General features: G+C 45.5%; 1 protein-coding gene across 2 annotated transcripts in view; it reads left to right on the forward strand.

The window, feature by feature from the left end:
• Window positions 1-18,709, forward strand: part of GRIK5 (glutamate ionotropic receptor kainate type subunit 5) — a 98,686-nt gene that overhangs the window by 40,233 nt on the left and 39,744 nt on the right. For both annotated transcript variants that reach the window (XM_061596459.1, XM_061596458.1), the window contains 5 exons: window positions 4,315-4,479; window positions 6,927-7,024; window positions 8,753-8,918; window positions 10,967-11,145; window positions 13,376-13,429. In XM_061596459.1, the coding sequence (XP_061452443.1) occupies window positions 4,315-4,479; window positions 6,927-7,024; window positions 8,753-8,918; window positions 10,967-11,145; window positions 13,376-13,429 (662 nt within the window). The remainder of the gene's footprint in view (window positions 1-4,314; window positions 4,480-6,926; window positions 7,025-8,752; window positions 8,919-10,966; window positions 11,146-13,375; window positions 13,430-18,709) is intronic.

An 18,709-nucleotide genomic window follows, 5' to 3' on the forward strand; every position in this document is an offset into this window, starting at 1 on the left:
AACCATACTTTAACAAGCACCCAGTCTCCCATGCACCAATCACACAGATGTGATAGATAGATCACTGTGCTCTGCAGGAGAGAGCTGCCTGCAGATGCCATCTCACAGGAGGTCTGTTCCATATCGGAACCATATCGGAATCGGATCTTTACTGTGGTGGCACCTAACCTTTGGACTTCCCTCCTGTTGCACATCAGGCAGGCATCATCTCTGGCACCTGTTGAAGACCTTCCTTTTTCAGACAAGTCCTTTAAGTGGAGATCTTCATCACAGTCTGTGGCTGCGTACACACCATACATTTAAAGCACGTTGAAAGCACACTGTTTCTCCCAAAGAATCCTAGGAACTGTAGTTTATTCTCACACAGCTGCAGTCCCCAGTACCTTTAACAAATGCCACTTCCCAGGATTCTTCAGGGGAAATATTGTGCTTTAAATGTATTGGTGTGTATGCAGCCTGTATTTGCATGAGATTTTGAAATTGTTTTTACATACAAAAATGTTTTTAATTATTATTTTTTAAATTGTTATAATTGCTTTGGTATATGAAGTGGTGTAATTGCTTTCATTGCTGATGTTTCTATTGTGAAATTGCTTTGAGATATTTCGGGGGAAGTGATTCATAAATGGAATGTAAACAAACAAATGTGTGTTCATGGGCAACAGCCCTACTCCTACCCAGGCTGCTGTCCCCCAAACTGAAGCTCTTGCCAAGAAATTGGGAGAAACTCCACACAGCCCTCCGTTGGAATTCCACACTCTCACAGAGGTGTACCACCACCATCTCCACCCAAACAGAGGCAACATAAAATAACAAGCAGAGGCAATAATATCTTTGTATAAATCTGTGGGTTGAGTATCCAACCAATTGGCAGCTAGACCCCCTCCCCCATCGCTCTTCCCCAACAGTTCTGCTCCAATGAGAGTTGCTATTGAAAAGGGGCTGCATCCTTGGGGCAAGATCTCATAGGCCAAGACTGAAGTGGGCAGGATCCATCCAAAATGGACAAACCTCAACGGGCTTTGCTATCTTCTTGGTGTCTCCATGCTGCAGTTTTAAAGCTTCCAAAGCCAGAAGGAAATAATTAAATCTTCCAACTGCTGCTGGAAAGCTGTGGTGCTCAGAGGGGTAGTCTGCCCCCACCGTCTGAGGAAGGTGCTGAGACAGGAGGAGCCAGCATTGGGAGTGTTGTAACAGGTGGCGGCTGGTGGCTCCATGTCAGTGGGGCAGTGGAATCCACTCCAGGTTTTACTCCGAACTTTCAAGGACCTGTCTGACCAAAACCCGGAGTGGATTCCACTGCCCCACTGACATGGAGCCACCAGCTGCCACTGGTCAAGAGGGTGAGGGATGAGCAATGATATGGTCATGTTTGCTGATAACAAAACAAGTAGGATGGAATCTTAATGAATACCAAAGGTAAAAATAAAAAATAAAAAATTAAGGTGAATGTAGCAGTATAAATCCTGAAAATATTTATTATAATAAGGTGAAATAAACCAAGAATGCATCAATATAACAGAATATATCTAAATTCAAACATGAAACGTTTTTTACAAAAATATATGTCAAAAACAATATATAAATATGAATATTGTTTCTGATATGGAACAAGATTAGTAGGAGAAATCAAATTCTAATGTGGTGAGGATGTTTTCAAGATGGTCCAGCCAGACGCGTTTCGACACAAAATGTCTTTTTCAATGGCTATAAAACTGGCTCACAACATGAATCAAATATAATTCAGTATCCAATGAATTATTGCAATTAATGCAATAATTATTCCAATTAATTCTGAGGGCCAGATGCCAGTGGTGGGCAAGACCAGGGGTTAAAAATTTGGCAGAGCAATACATGGGGTTGCTTGCACGACACTAGTACTAGTAGCTACAGATGCCACTGAGTGCTCTCAAGGAAGGCATGAAGGTTTTTATTTTATCTTTTATCCTTTTTTCTTTTTCTTTCCTTTCTTTGTTAAATGTGCAAATTAAAAAAAAATTGTGAACAAGGAAAGTGCGAAGGGGACGGTCCTCAGAAGGTGGACCAGCAGGGAATGCAGCCCTCGGGCTGCAAAAGGTTTCCCACCCCTGCCAACAGCATTCCCTTGGGGGAGTACCATCCCCTTCTCCTCCTCACATGCACTGCTGTTGATGTCTTTTTAGTGGCAGATTTAGAGGTACCCTTACGTCGTTTTTTGAAAGGCTGCCCATGGGGGCGTTGGAGAAGGGGGTTCCATGTCTGCCCTGCACATTCTTTATTTATCCATTCTTTTTGTTTATATCCCACCTTCCCCTCTTCCCACAACATAGAATTAAACTACAGAATTCGCTCCCACAAGACACAGTGATGGCCACCAAATTGGATGGCTTAAAAAAAAGGATTAGACAAATACATGGAAAATAAGGCAATCAATGGCTACTAGCCAAGATGGCTATGTTCTACCTACACTGTCAGAGGCAGTATACCTCTGAATAGGGTTGCCAGGTTCAGGGCCTGAGACTGATCCTGTATCTTTAGGAGAACAGAAAGTCAGCCAAGTACAGGTGTTCTTGCAACTGTAATGGGAAAAACCACAAGGTGGAATTCTCCCTTCCCCCTGCACAGCTTTTAAAGATACAGAAGACCTCTTGGAGGCTAGGCCTGGCAACCAAGAGTTCTTCTGAGCCTGGCAACCCTACCTCTTAATATCAGTTGCTGGAAACTGCCGGGGGGGGGGTTGCTCTTGCGCTCAGGTCCTGCTTGCGGGCTTCCTATTATGGCATCTGGTTGGCCACTGTGAGAACAGGATGCTAGACTAGGTAGACCACTGGCCTGATCCAGCATGTTTTTCTTATGTTCCCTCCACAGAGCTCATGGCAACGTACATAAAATTCCCAGATGGTCTCCCATCCATGGCCTGGCCTGACCAGACCAGACCAAGACCAGCTTAGCTCCAGTGAGGCAGCTTCCCCACGTGCCTTCAGAGGATACCACCTGCTTCCTACAGCACCTGCACAGTCCTTCCCTTGGCATTACACCCCTGCTCCCATCATTGCACGTTTGCTATCTGACCAGCAAATAACAACCACCTGGCTGTCATTTAGCAGCTGGTTAACAGAAACAGCAGATGGAACTTTTTATAGCACAGTTAAGCACTGTCACCTGCAAACATCTACACATTAAGCTCTTGTTCAAGGCAGAGGAGCATCTGAGGCGGTGAAAATAGTTACTGCTACACAACACTTAACACCACCAGCTGTGCCCATGCTGGAGAAAGCAGCTGATGCTATCTTGCCAGGGAATCAGGTGCTGCAACTAACTTGGAGGTGACATCTGAAAAAGGTCATCAGCTGTACCTCCAGGTGGTGGGGACTGGTGCCCATTGGGACTGGTAGGGCAGAAGGCACAGCGGCCCACAGTGGGTCGAATCAGAGACAATGACAGGCAGAGCTGCCTGATTCTAGTTCTGTCCCCATCCTCCTCCCTGCTGGGTTCTACAAGGGCAAAACTGAGACCGAGGAGGGTGACAGGAAGCGCCAGCCCCTCGACTGGTTGTAAGTGATGTTGATTCTGGGGGACGGGAATGTTTTGGGATAAGGAGGATTTCCTGGAACTGAATCTCTGCCGGAAGAGCGTTCCATAGCTTGGGACCGGCGGCACTAAATGCTCGACTTCTAGTTGAGGCCAGCCAGGCACTGTAAAACGGGGGACAACTAACAGCACTCCTCTGAATGATCACAGTGATTGGGCTGGGATATAAAGACTCTTGGGGGGTCCTTGGGGCATCCTGGACCCAAGTTGTTCAGGGCTTTGTATATCAACGCAAGAGCCTTGAACGTGGTTTTAAAAATTAGGTTCAAGCCAGGCATGCCTTTGACGCAGAGGAGGCTGCTCCGTTGCGACAAATGAGGCCCTGGCCCACCAACCTCAGCCTGCCCTCAGCCAGCCCCCACCTGCCTGCCTTCTTACTTACAACCAGTCCAGGGGGTGGCCCTGCCTGTCAGTTTCCTCCCCCTTACCTTCAAATTTCTCCCCTTGTAGAGCTCAGCGAGGACGAGGACAAAACTACAATTAGTTGGCTCCGCCTGTCATTGGCCACTTCCTTTTGGGGGCCCCTGCCTTCCTTGCTACCAACCCTGACGGGCAGCAGCCCCACTGCCTTGACTCTTAGGGAGACTTTGGAGCTCTGCCTTTGTGGAGGTGGGTGAGAAAGGCCACGTGCTGCCCGCAAGCGGTGTTGGCAGAGGAAAGGCTTTCTGCAGTGAGTAGGATGGGTTGTTGTGACTGACGTCTTCCTTTTCTTCCTCCTCCCCACTGCCCCTGTCCCGTGACCAGCCGCCATTTTGGATGACCAGACGGTGTGTGGCCGGGGAGAGCGACTGGCCTTAGCTTTAGCCCGTGAGCACATCAACAGCATCATCGAAGTGCCCGCCAAAGCCCGCGTGGAGGTGGAGATCTTTGAATTGCAGCGGGACAGCCAGTACGAGACCACAGACACCAGTACGTTGTCTCTCTCCCTGTGTGTGTGTCTGTGAAATTATCCACTGTGCATAAAACTGGAGTGTGAAATTGTGAAATTATCTACTAAACTCACAGGAGGAGGAGGTGCAGTTTTGCCTGGCAAAGGGTGACGACTGCAGTGATGCCATCAGTGCCAGTTACAAGAATAATACTTTGTATTTTTTTATAACTTCATGCATCACTTGATGTGGGCTCTCGCTCCATCATGCGTTTATCAGGGCCAAACCACACATTACGTTAAGCGTGAACTTTGGCAGTGCACACCTCCTTTTGAAATTTGAAATAGCAGCCGTGTGTGTGAGTGAGAGAGAGAGAGAGAGATCAGGAACACAGTGTGCAGGGAGAGGTGTGTGTTAACCCTTTCCCTCCCACTGTGGTTCCAATGAAAATCCCTCTCCCAGTCTTGTTATTGGCATGTTGTGCCAATAGCATCTTCTGCCAGTCCAGGAAGCGGCACTGCTTACCAGCTTGTGCCTCCTTAGTCACTGTTGCCCTTGATAGGGTTACTATCATTTTGTCATTTCAAAATGAGTACATTTGGCTTCGATAAGTGAAAAGTAAGAGTATGCTGTTGCACCATCTCAAAAAGAGTGCATGTACTCTTAAAAGAGTACGGCTGGTAACCCTATGCCTTGCAGAACCCAGCAGGGAGGAGAAAGATGGGACAAAGCTAGAGTTAGTTGGCTCTGGCTCCACCTGGTGTTGGTCTCCCTGCCCTCCGCCCTACCAGTCGACTGCCCTCTATTCACCTGCCAGGTGTCACCAATGGTTAGAGGAGATAAAGAGGGCAGATAAACAGGAAGATGCGGTTTATATGATAGGGACAATTTAGCTGTGAATCCTGCTTCCTGTTCGCTGTCTGGCCCATTTTCACCTGGCCTTGACAGACTCATTATGAAAACTGCTTTGGCTTCTGAAAGCACCTGTTTATTCCTTTCATTTCTATCCCACCCTTCCTCCCAAAGGAGCCCAGGGCGGCGTCAGGTGGAGGTCAAGACCATAAGAATGAGGTCTTGTGTAGGGGCTGTTATTGGGTGCAAAATTTAGTTTTGGAGAACATGTTTTTGGGGAGTTTTTGGCTGCTACTTGGATTTTGTTTTCGTACTACCGTTGTTAGGCCTTAGTGTGAATTATTATTGTCTAATCTTGGTGTATATTTATTAATATGAGATGTCTTGAGTGGCCTATCAATACTTACATGGCTGCTTTGTGTTGATATGTTTTTCAGTTGTTAGTGGCTTATGTTGCTGTATTTTGTTATGTAAACTTTCCTGATGTTCCGAGCTGTTTTCACTGCGGTTTACCATGGGAAAAGTGGCATTCAAGTGAGATTGAAGGAGCTGGGCAGGTTTAGCCTGGAGAAGAGACTATTAAGAGGCAATGGGAGACCCATCTTCAAATATTTAAAGGATTTGCACGTGAATGATGGAGCATTTTTGTTTTATTATACTCCAGAGGATAGGGCCTGAACAACAGGATCAAATCATAGGAAAGGGGATTCTGACTAAATTTTAGGAAGAATTTTGTAACTGTATTAGCTGTTTGACAATGGAATGAACTGTCTCAGGAGATGATGAACTCTCTTTGTTTTAGAGCTTCAGTCAGATGCTGAATGGCTACCTCTTGGGGATGAAATAGTAGAAGATTTTCTGCACTGGCAGAGGGTTGGATTAAATGACCTTTTGAGGTCGTTTATCCCTCTTCTTCTTTCCTCTTCCCTCCTTGTCTGTTTTTCCTTTTGTGTTTTGTCTTTTAGATTGTAAGAATGTGGGCAAGGATTATCTTGTTTAATTGCTTGTATGTAAGCCGCTCTGGGAGCCTTTTTTTGCTGAAGAACAGAGTACGAATGCTATCAATAACAACAATAAAAAACTATGAGAGTGGTATAGCCTCAGGAAAGAGAGGATGATGTGTGTAAGGAGCAGGTCGCTTTTAATATGTCATGCTCTGTCTCAGTTCTCTAACCTTCCTTGCATGGGGGTCAGCTTTGTGCGATGATAAATAATATTAAGGCTGAGAGTGCATTCCCTCTTGCCACAGGCTGCCTGTACAAAACTGTGGCTGTGAGGCCGGTGTAGGCCCCTGGACCATTCTTAAAAAGGACCCCTAGGGAGCAGGTGGGAAGAGGTGCAGCCTTTGCAGGGTGACCCAGACTGTTTGGTCAGATATATGGGGCAGCAGGGTAGATGGAGAGGGTCATGGCCAAGGCACCCAAATACCCTCTAGGCTCGCTGTGAGAGTCAGTGTGCGGTGATGTTCACATGCTCATCGTAGGATGACCAGGGAAAAAGTGAATTGCATGGGGTTAAGCGTGCAGGGGCAGATTGGCTTTGATTGGGTAATGGGGGCACAAGCCTGCGAGTGGGCTTGAGGGTATAAAGATAAGTGTGCATAACCTCTTCTCTCTTTCTTTTTTCCCTGCACAGTGTGTCAGATCCTGCCCAAAGGTGTGGTTTCGGTCCTGGGCCCGGCATCCAGCCCAGCTTCTGCTTCTATTGTCAGCCACATCTGCGGGGAGAAAGAGGTAATGGCACCTTATGTATCCATCATTGCTTTTACTGTGGGTGTGATAAACCTCTGGGATTCTGGTGGAGGCCACAACATTGAATTCTCTCCTTCCCCCCACCATAAACACACACCAGTCTAATAGCCTGCATGGGGTGGGTGGGATGGGGAACCAGTGGTCCTCCAGATGTTGCTAGGCCCCAGCCCATCAGCCCATGGCCTACAGTATTTGTATTTCATCCTGTAGCACAGGGGTGGGGGACCTGAGGCCCAGGGGCCAAATGTGGCCTTCCAGGCTTGTTTCTCTGGCCCTCGGAACTCTCCCTAGGCCAGACCTAGCCCTGTTTCACACCCTGAGTGTTTTTGCCAGGATGTGATGTGTTCTTCAGCTCTAATTGTGCCTCGATGGAGGAGAGAGAAACTAGCTTATTGTACAAAGGTGAAATGTACATTCATTGCTCTGCTCGCTTTTTGCCTCTGGCCCCCCACCCGCCACTGTGGCCCTCGGAAGGTTGCCCAGAAGTGAATGCGGCCCTCAGAATGAAAAAGGTTCCCCCGATTCAGCTGTAGCACTATAATTTCCTGAATGGAAAGAAAGAGTGGAATAAATAGTCTGTATGGCCTTTGCTGTTAACTGCCCAGAGAACCTGTATTATTGGGCAAAATATAGATATAGTTAGTAAATCATAAATTGAACATGCTGGAGTCCCATAGTGCAAATGGGGCACAGAGCTGGTGTAGGGCCTTCACTCCAAAGATGCAGACAGATTTAGGAATCTGCATGGCTATGGGAAGTGGAAGTTCCTGCTGTGTCCTTTCCCCCTCTTTTTTTTTAAAGGAATAAGTAGGTTTCTAGACCACGTGGTGGCCTGGAAAAGCAAGGTTAAAGCTTTAGCAACTGCTGGGGGAGGGTCTATGACGAGCTTTCAGTCAAAATAAATACATTCTTCATTTATTACAGCCTCCAGCCCTCTCATTTCTGTCCTACCAGATCTGTCATTTCCTCTGATTTTTTTAAATTAACCTCTTTCTTCAGTTGGTGACAGAAAGGGGGGAAAATCTGATACTACAGCCCACCCAGTATACTATAGATGTCCCAGAAAACTTTGATTGCTTTAAGCATGCTATGTAAAAGTGCTTAGTTTGTAGCATTTAGTATAGCCATAAGAGTTTTGTGTTCTGCAGAATCTGATCTGAATGAAGAATTCCTGTATCCTCAGACTAGGGATGGAAAGATCTGTCAATTTCGGTTCTCTCAGTTTCTCATTTTTTCAACCTTAAATTTGGCTCTCCACATTTCTGCAGCAATTTGCAATTTTTTTTAATCCTCGTGAAAATTCTCCAGCATGTTAGTGCCTATTTCTCCTAATAAACACACTTTTGTATGCCTTTTTGACTAATGTACACATTTTTGCAAGCCATATCTCATCGTATAATGCATTTTTGTATGTTATTTTCACTCATATATTCATTTTTATGCACACTTTCCCTGTACATAGGCATTTTTGTAACCATTGTTTGGTTGATGAACTGCATTGCAAAATTCAAATAAGTGAGAATTTCAAAGGATGGCTGTGTTCTAGTTCCGATGGTTTTCAAAAATGCGAATTTGATCTATTCAGCTTGAAATGTGAACTGAATCGAATTTCTCACACATCCCTACCTGAAACTTCTCAGCTGCTGAGGAAGGGCTAGGGAGTGTTGTGTCATCAGCACCATAAGCCAATTACTTCTGTCTCTCCCCTAGATCCCCCACGTTAAGGTGGGCCCCGAGGAGACCCCCAAGCTGCAATATTTGCGCTTTGCTTCCGTCAGCCTGTACCCCAGCAACGAGGACGTCAGCCTGGCCGTTTCCCGCATCCTCAAGTCCTTCAACTACCCCTCGGCTAGCCTCATCTGCGCAAAGGCTGAATGTGAGAAAATGGGGCTGGGCTCTTTGGTGGGGAATGGAGGTTGCAAAGGGGGAGGGGAATGCCATTTTCCAAAGGAGGGGCCAGTGATGGCCAATCAGATCTCATGAAGAAGCAAGTCATGAAAGGAGTGCTTCCAACATTTCCTACATCTGGCTTTATTGGTGATCTGTTAAAAAAAATGGGCTGGATCTGGCCTCAGCCTCCTAGCTGGTCAGCCTTGGTCTAGGATATGTTTGATTGATCTGGAGCTTATGTCTGCCTGAAAGCAATTCCCTTTTAATGCGGAACGTTGCCTAGATTAGGCATATTAGTTTGCTGTATTGCCTAGTGCAGGGGCGGAGGAGCTCAGGCTGGAAGCTGTGTGTGGCCCTCCAAGTTTCTTTATCTGGCCCTCAGGACTCTTCCCAAGCCATTACCTCCCTCCCCAAGCCGCCATGCTTTGCACCCTCCTTGAGTATGTTTGCCTGGCTGGAATATGTCCTTCGAACTCTTGCTTCCCTGGGTGGAGAATAGAGAGGGGTGTGTAAGTGCATCTTGAGACTAACCTAGTGGCGGCTGGTGGCTCCATGTCAGTGGGGCAGTAGAATCCATTCTGGGGTTTTGTCCGAACTTTCAAGGAGCTGTCCACCTTGGAAGTTGGACTGAAGGACAACTCCTTGAAAGTTTGGACTAAAACCTGGAGCATATTCCACTGCCCCACTGACATGGAGCCACCAGCAGTCACTGAACTAATTTACTGTACAAAGGTATTCGTTGCTCTGCCCACTTTTACTTATGGCCTTGCCCACCACTGGAGGTGGCCCCCACAAAATTGCCCCAAAGGGAATGTGGGTCTCAGGCTGGAAAAGGTTCCCCAACCGCGGCCTAGTGAGTAGAGAGAGCTCTCTTCACATACTCAAAGGCACTCTCCCCTTGAAGGTGGCCTTCAGGTGCAGAGAAAACCATCTTAGCTCGTGTCTTAAGCAGAACACGGAAGAACTCATCTCCAGAAATTAGCACAGAAGCTTCTGCTGCTGCTTATTCTTGCTGCAAGTGTTGTGTGGCCCCATCAGCACCAGGACTGGAAGAAAAATAGAAAATGGCTCTCAGAAGAAGGCAGAACACAAAAGTTCTCTCTCTCTCTCTCCCCTGCATGGGTGGCTTTGTTTTGTGTGGAAAGTGGGGCTCTGCAGTGTGTATGGAAAGTAAATGGTGAGGGGCTTTGCCTCCCCCCAGCCCCCATAAATCTGAATGGATAATATCTTCTCCTTCCCTGGGTTTCAGTTGGGTATAATCAAAAGGAGTGGTGCTGTCTGCACTCACTCCCTGTGGCTTGTCAGGACCAAACTAGATGTGATGTTAAATATGCCTTTGCAATTAATGTGCTTTTTAAAAACTGCAAATAGCAGATGCTTTGTGTGTGTGTGTGTGACAGATAATGGATTGCAGGAGATAGCTATGGGGGGAATTTAACCCTTTCTCTGCTATGGTTTTGATAAAAATGACTGCTATTGGGAAACGTTAATGAGAGTAAGTAGCAGCTTTGGAGGAGTGATTTTTGTCAGGAACTGCAGCAAGGAAGGAAAGTGTTAAATATTCCTTTCCCTGCCAGCTGTGATACTGATAATTAGTACCTTCCCTCATCAGCTGCTCTTTTGCATTTTTAAAATTAAATATGCATGTTAAACTAAAAGACACATTCAACTTCATGCCAAGTTTGGCTCTAACACATTTAGAGTAACTAACATACTTAGAGCTCCTGTATCTTCCTGCAGTGTTGAATGCTGGTAGACTTGGTCAGGCACCCACTCCATAGTACCACCACAGAGAAGGCCCTGCTTTGACTGCCCGCAGGTTTCGCCTCCTTCAAAATTAGGATGCAAAACAGGGCCTCCTGTACCAACATCACTGGGCACAAAAATATATATAAGGAGAGGCGTACAAACGCCTTCATGTCCTGATTGAACTATTCCAGGGCCAAGTCCTGAGCACTGAAGCCAGATTGTTTGGCTGGGCTCTGGCTTGAGCAAAATGTTGGCGTAACCTCCTGTTCCTTTCCCACCCATCAGGCCTGCTGCGATTGGAGGAGCTAGTGCGTCAGTTTCTCATCTCCAAGGAGACGCTGTCGATCCGGATGCTAGACGACACCAACGATCCAACGCCGCTGCTCAAGGAGATCCGAGATGACAAGATCTCAACCATCATCATTGATGCCAATGCTTCCATCTCTTATCTCATCCTCAAGAAGGTGAGGAACAGGCGGGGCTCTGCTGTGGGCAGCGGAGGCTGGTGCTATTTGGGGCTGGTAGGGCCGGAACCAGGGAGGCCAAGGGTAGATGGAGCCAAAGCCAATGACAGGCAGAGCCAACTCATGTTAGTTGTGTCCCCATCCTCCTGCCTGCTGAGTTCTACGAAGGCAAGCCTGAGAATACAGAGGATGGAGCTGACAGCCAGGGCCACCCCCTGGACTGGCTGTTAAGTAAGAAGGCAGGCAGGTGGGGGCTGGCTGAGGTTGGTGGGGCAGTGCCCCGTTAGCCCTAATGGATCAGCCTCCAGTAGCGATAGGGAAGTTCATGGCACTTTTTGTCCTAACCTAGATCACATTCACACCACACATTTATTCCACTTCAAGCAGTCCTGGCTTCCCCCAAAGAATCCTGGGAAATGTAGTTTGTGAAAGATGTTGAGAGTTGTTAGGAGACCCCTATTCCCCTCACAGAGCTGCAATTCCCAGAGTTCTCTGGGAAGATGGACTGACAAACCACTCTGGAGAATTGTAGCTCTGTGAGGGGAGTAGGGTCCTCCTAACAACTCTCGGCATCCTTCACAAACTACACTTCCCAGGATTCTTTGAGGGAAGCCATGACTATTTAAAGTGGAATAAATGTATGGTGTGAGTGTAGCCCTGGTCGGCGTGGGCAGTGTGACCCTTAATTCTGCCTTGGGCCCTGGCCAAGGGACCCCTGAGGGGCCTCTTCTTAAGGTGGGAGGGTTGGGTCATGCGACCCAACGTGCAAAGGATCACAGAGTGGGAGCTCCCAGGCACCCGTCCCCCAATACAGGCACCACAGATATCCGCCTCACCATCCTGTCACATTAGCACGTCACTGTGTGTGCATGCCTGCCATCACCAAAGATGGTGACGGGGGCGTCCTTAAGGGGTTGACGCCCCCGACGCCAGCTTGTGAGATGGACAGGGGGATGCTCACCTATCCTAGTTAAGTAACAGTTGTAAGTCTAAAATATATATTTAAAAGATCAGTTTGAAAATTGTAAACATCAGACTCATAGATTGTTAAAGGACAATACAGAGCTGCTAAAACTTTTTTTCAGGAGGTAAACTAAAGCAACAGCCATAAAATCGTAACTGCTACTGGGATCATGTAGACCCCAATGAAATGGGGATTTGAGGGGATTAAAATACAGGAAGGTTTAAACACAACAGAACAATCAACCCATTTATTGTAGGAGAATGAAGTGGCATTGGTTAGGGGGAACTTTTTTTAACATGTTAATACCCTTTTGGGATCAGTTGTGACTTCAAATGCATTAGAGGGTTACATATAGTTAAAATGCATTGGAGGGTTGCAAATAGTTATTTTTAACCACAGCCACAATCTTGAGCAAGTAAAAAAAAAACCCTGAGTGGTCTGCTGGTTTTCAGATTGGGGGCAACCTTGAGGAGGGTCTTTCATGGCTGCTGCAGGAGGTTAGGAGGATGCAGTCAGTAGGTCTGCATAACTTATAACTAGGGATGAAAGGCTCTGTCAGTTTTGGTTCTGTTAGGTTCTCATTTTTCCAGTCTTAAATTTAGTTCTGTAGCAATTTGTGATTTATTTGTTTAAAAAAATCCTCACGAAAATTCAACATTGGAGTTCATGTTTCTTTTAATTTATATGCGGTTTCGAATAATGAACACATTTTGGCAAGCAGATTCTCCTGATATAATGCAGCTTTGAATTTTATTTTCACTAAGACATTCATTTTTATGCACACTTTCCCTTAATATATGAATTATTGGAAACATTGTTTCATTGGAGAACTGCATTGCAAAATTCGGATAAGTGCAAATTTCAAAGGACAGCTGTGTTTCGGTTCTCGTGTTTTGGAAATTGCGAATTTGATAGATTGTCTGTAAATGCAAACTGGATCGAATTCCGCCTCCCATCCCTACTTGTGACCCACCCAGTTGATTAGAACTCACATGGCATATTTGGCAACCTACCAAGGGTTCAGTAAGACTGCCAACTTTGGGCTGCAAAACAAAGCAAAATAGTAGGGGAAGGATATTGACCATCTGGCAAGACCCAGTGAATGGCCAGCTCTGGAGTCTGCTCCAGAATCCAATTTCTGCTGAAGTTTCAGTCTTGCAGCAAACCATAGTCTGTGAATATTGACAGGCCACTGTTGGTGAAGGAGCTCACAGGCCTAGGAGTCCTTCACGGAAACTGATTCTCCTTCTGACTTTCCTCTTCCAGGCTTCAGAGCTGGGGATGACAACTGCCTTCTACAAGTACATCCTGACTACCATGGTTAGTATTGTGACAGTGGTGACAGCCAAAGGAGTCTCTGTGTGTGTGTTTGCACATGTGCAAATCTCACCCTTGTTGTACGTTGGAGAGGACACTTAGTTTAGCAGAGCTTGGAAAAGTTACTTTTTTGAACTACAACGCCCATCAGCCCAATCCAGTGGCCATGCTGGCTGGGGCTGATGGGAGTTGTAGTTCAAAAAAGTAACTTTTCCAAACTCTGGTTTAGAGGCAGTGCACATGCTCTGTATACAGAAGATCTCAGGTTCGTCATCATTTGCAGAACTGGGAAGGACCTCTGCCTGACACCCTGAAGAGCTTCTGCCAGTCAGAGTAGAACATACTGGGCTGGGTGGACCAGTGGAGTGATGTCATAGAACAGTGTCATATGTTTAGTTTGGATGGTTTCCTGGTACTGTGTTATCTTTGGGGAAGGTTCCAGGGTTCAGTCCCTGGCATTTCCAGGCAGGGCTGGGAATGTTCCCTGCTGCCAGTCAGTGTAGACAGTACTGAGCTAGATGGACCAATGGTCTGACTCAGTATAAGGCAGTTTCCTGAACTGCGATCTTCCCTCTCTCAGCCTCCGTGTTAGGCTGTTTTCTCTGATGTGAAATGCCTTCACTTGGTTTCTTGGCAGTTTCTTTTGCTTATGCAGTGATGCGAAAGAGGTGCACTCCGCACATTATTTTCGGTGCACATTATTTTCTGTGCTCTTCTGCAGCCAGTAGAGCAGAGAACCCCTCTCCCTTCCCCATAAAACCCAGTCCCATCTCATATAAAATACAGGGGACTCTGGGCAGAATCAGATGTGATCCCCCCCCCCAAATGTTCATTGAATTACCTCTTTTTGGCCCAAAAGCAGAAAAGAACATAATACAAAATAAATATGCAATGAAAATACATTAAATCAATCAAAACAATATTAAATAGCAAAAAATCACAAAGTACCAATAATTTACCCTGGCTGTGCGTTTGGAACTCCAATTAATCCTGCAGCGAGAAACCGAAAAACCATGTATCAAGCCACCCCTATCTCTCATCTAGGATGGTGCACACACTCTCCTGGGCCCAGTTTCCCCCCTTCTGCTTGCACTTCCTGAAGCCTGCTGTGTGACATCATCAAGTCATGTGTTTATTGAGCAGGATAACATTATGTCCTGTATTTCAGGAACTAAATGTTTTTTTTTGGGGGGGAGGGAGGCGGAATTGGTTTGGGAGGCTGCTGTTTTCAACAGCAAACCTGTGTTGGGGCTGCAGCTCGTATCTAGTTCCTCTCTCCTCTGCTGGAGGGAAACCTTGGACCTGGTTCAGCAGTTCTTTTTGCAGTGATGAAAGGTGACCTCACCATAGAAATCCAGCTCGAGGGTATGTTGCTTTTTTGATGTGCCTCTCCTCCTTGCAGCGATGGGATGCTCAGTGCAGCCTTTTCAAAGGATTAGATTTTGGACTTTCCCTCCTTCTTTTTGTTTTAAGGTGAAAGCGCTGGAGATTTTGAACAGGCATTGGTAACCAAAAGCCTGATCCAGGTAGAATCATTTTGCAAACTGGCTCTTGGCAATTGTTGATGAATTTAAATCAGTGGCTGTGTACACATAATACATTTAAAGCACGTGGATTCCCCCAAAGAACCCTGGGAACTGTAGTTCACCCACCCACAGCTACAGTTCCTGGCATCCTTAGCAAAGTATAGTTCCCAGTATTCTTGGGGAGGGGGATTAGATTTAGGTTAGATTTAATATTTGTACCCTGCTTTTCTGTTGCAATAATACTCAAAGTGGCTAAGCTGGTTATGTCCTTGAATCAGCATGATATCCCTTGCTTGCCTGGATGGAGAGGGGGAGAGACGTGTGTGTGGAAGCCTTTGGCCTTTGCAGGGATGTAATGGAGCCTACTTTGCAGAGGTAAGAGTCGCATCCATTGCTCTGCATGTTTTGGCCTCTGATCCCATTCACTACTTGGATGCAGCCTCCGGAAGGTTGCCCATGGGGGAATGTGGCCCTCAGTCTGAAAACAGCTCCCTGCCGCAGCTCCGTTGCCTCCCTTGTGTTGGATTCTAGGCTGCAAGTTCACCAGGGCAGGGACCTGCTCCCTTGTACTTTGTAAAAATCCATGCAAGTGCCTGTTTTTAGGACTTTTTAAAGATCCCTTTTTTAAAAGATGTTTTTAGTGCTTTATCATTTGTTGTCACCCTGGGCTTCCTTTGGGGGGAAGGGTGGGATATAAAATACATGATGATAATAAAAATCAGTATGAAATAGAAAGTGACAATTAATCTGAGAACACACAAGTTAAACACTGAAGGCCAGAAGCAGAGTCCTGTTTACCTGACACATTCAAAAATGGGTGTCAGCCCCTGCGTTTCTGAGAGGTGGGTGGAGTGGGGCAGCGTGTTTCCCACAACTGAGATGTCACCACAGAGAAGACCTTGTCCCTAGCTGCTGTCCACCTGACCTTCAAAGGTGGGAGCACTTGAAGAAAAGCCTCAGACGACAATAGGAGAAAAAAAAAGATGTGCCTACGGCTGTGTATATTACAAAAAGAAGAAAGGGAGGGGAAGGTTATAGTTTTGTACCAAAGTGATGCATATTCTGTGGCAAGCTCACTTGAATGCTACCACCTGCATAAATTATGCAAAAGGGCATATAATTGCCAGCATGCCACAATTCTACTGTTCATGGGAAGAGGTGAGTAGGTTTGCAGGGCACTGACACCCTCCCTCCGTGGCTGCTTTTTTTTTTGTAGGAAAACAAAAGCTGAGATTCTCAGGGTGCGGAATTTTGAGCTCAGCACCGAATCCTGCACCTGAAAGATCTAGTCTTGTGCTACACAAAATCTTGGCTACATTCCCTCATGTAGAACCTGATCCCTGAACCAGGAATATAGAACAGAAATCTACCTGCCATGTCGGTTGGATAAACCACCTTACCCTTGTTAGAGTAGGGTTGCCTGGAATTGCAAGTTAAGAGCTGGGAAATTGTCCTTGTTTTAAGCAAACCTTGGAAATGCAATAGTAATAATTCTTCATATTGTTTTCCCAAGATTGAGCCCTGACTTAGGAGGCAGGGAACTGAACCTACCTCGTTTTAGGCTTTGCCTATTTCTCCTTCTCCATAGTTTGATGGACCGCTTGCCTTTGGCCAGCCATGGTAGTGGCGGTGGGGATGATGATTCAAAAGGAAGTCCCCCATCTAGTGGTAGTTAATAATAATAATAATAAATTTAATTTCTGTGTCGCCTATCTGGCCAAAGGCCACTCTAGGCGACGTACAAAACAGTTAAAACGCGATGAGATAAAATACAATAATACAATAAAAAACAGTATGAGAATAATACAGCAAGGCCAAAAAGTCACACAAATGTATTCACAATGCCATTAGAAGGAAAAGGGGAAACTGGAAAATGCCAGCAGGAAAATGCCTGGTAGAGATGGTGGATATTAAACCCTCCCATCTGTTGTCCAGTTTCTACTGACAAGCATAACTTTCCTCAGTTGAAACACAGTAAGAAAATGGAATACTTAATACCTATATTTGAGCATATTAGATTCTACAGGTGGCACTGGCATGACTGAGAATTTAGAAGTCTGAAAACTTTGAAAAGCTGAAGGATTCCATTAAATCAGCAGGTCATTGAATATAATGTTGCTCTTTAAACTCCTACTCTTTTGAAGCAGGAAACCTGTACCCAGCTTTCCTCATCAAAAGTGAGGAATGCGGGTCCTCAATAATATGATGTAATTATTTATTTTCAAATTCAAGTTTAGACAGATCTTCAAATACAAAATCCCTGTGCTTTTTAATAAAAATGTCATCAAGGAAAGAGAATACTCCAAAAAGATGGGAGTTCAAAGCTACTGCCTGTAAGAATGCTGATTAAATTGTTCACCCATTCAGGGCCTGACCGGGGTTGACCTTGCTTTTTGCTGTATCAGACTTGATGGGATCCCAGCCGGAGGCATATGGCTGGCCAGATGTTCCCAATGTAACTCATCCGTGCTCAGTGGGAGCAACTGGCTGAGTCTGCTACTCCCCTACAGACAGTGCTGCCATTACTGATCTTGGCTGTGCTGAGCTCTTGCTGCACTGCTAAACATTTGCCGTGAATCCTGAGTGAGGGATCTTCACCAGCTCTCATGTGCCCTGAATCTATAGCAATCTGTCAGCAGTTTTGGAAAAGAGTAGTGCTGTTTAAGCTGGTGATGATGCATTGCTATCCTGAGGGCAAGATCTATCGCACCCCCAAAGCATTTTTTTTCTGGCCCCTGAAGATTGCACCAAATTTTTATTTAAAAAGGTGTGCTGCAGTTTTCACTTAAAAGGGGAGGAAAAACAATTTCAGCTGTAAGCAGTAGAGGCATTGCACACCTTTCATTGAAACAAAAAGGACTGCCTTCAAGTTGATTCTGACTTACGGTGACCCTATGAATAGGGTTTTCATGGTAAGCGGTATTCAGAAGTGGTTCATTAAGGGTTGAATATTCGCTTGTGAATTTTGGGAGGAGTGAAAACAGGGGGCTCAGTGGCTTGACATGTTCTCCCCAAAATCTTCACTGTGCCTTTTTGTGCAGGTTTATTGTCGTCGTCCTCTTGTTTGCAGCAGTAGGAAGAAAGGAAAAATGCACATAGATATTAAACCGACTGATGTCAGCATTTCTTAAATGATGAGTTTCCACAAAACACTTGTCTTTAGGGCATGTTTTGTGTTCCCTACCTGCGACTTGCCAAATGACTGCTTTTAAATTCCACCACTATTTTCATTATGTGTTCATCTTTTCATGTCAGCAAGCAATACTAACAGTGCTAACAACCAAATTCCTCCCTCTTAAAGTACTTTCTTTACTCTTCCAGAAATTGGAGTAAAGCAGGTGAAATATAGCAGGTGAAATAGCTAATCAGTTGGCAAATCCTGATTAGAAAACACTGAGCTAAGAGGAAACAGCTAGCTGAGGAGAACAGGGTGACAAAGGCAAAGACAAGAGGTTAGCAATATCCAGCTTAAGGCGAGAGTGCATACAGTATAACTAATATTTCATTCTTTTTTAATATTTCTATAAAATCATTGGTAACAATCCAGTCAAGCAAGATTGCTATGCAAGCTGTTTAGGCAGCAAGAATTTACAAAGTTCATTTTAAACTACTTGAAATGATGCATTAAGCATTAGACACACTTGCGGGGTCACAATCATTCTCTTTTTATCTTATATTCATGTCACTACCGATATAAAAATAGTCAGTAGCATTGGTAACATTAATATTAGTATGAGGACATTAAAATATCATAGAC

Source organism: Rhineura floridana, chromosome 15, assembly GCF_030035675.1.
Source record: "Rhineura floridana isolate rRhiFlo1 chromosome 15, rRhiFlo1.hap2, whole genome shotgun sequence".
Lineage (NCBI taxonomy): Eukaryota > Metazoa > Chordata > Lepidosauria > Squamata > Rhineuridae > Rhineura > Rhineura floridana.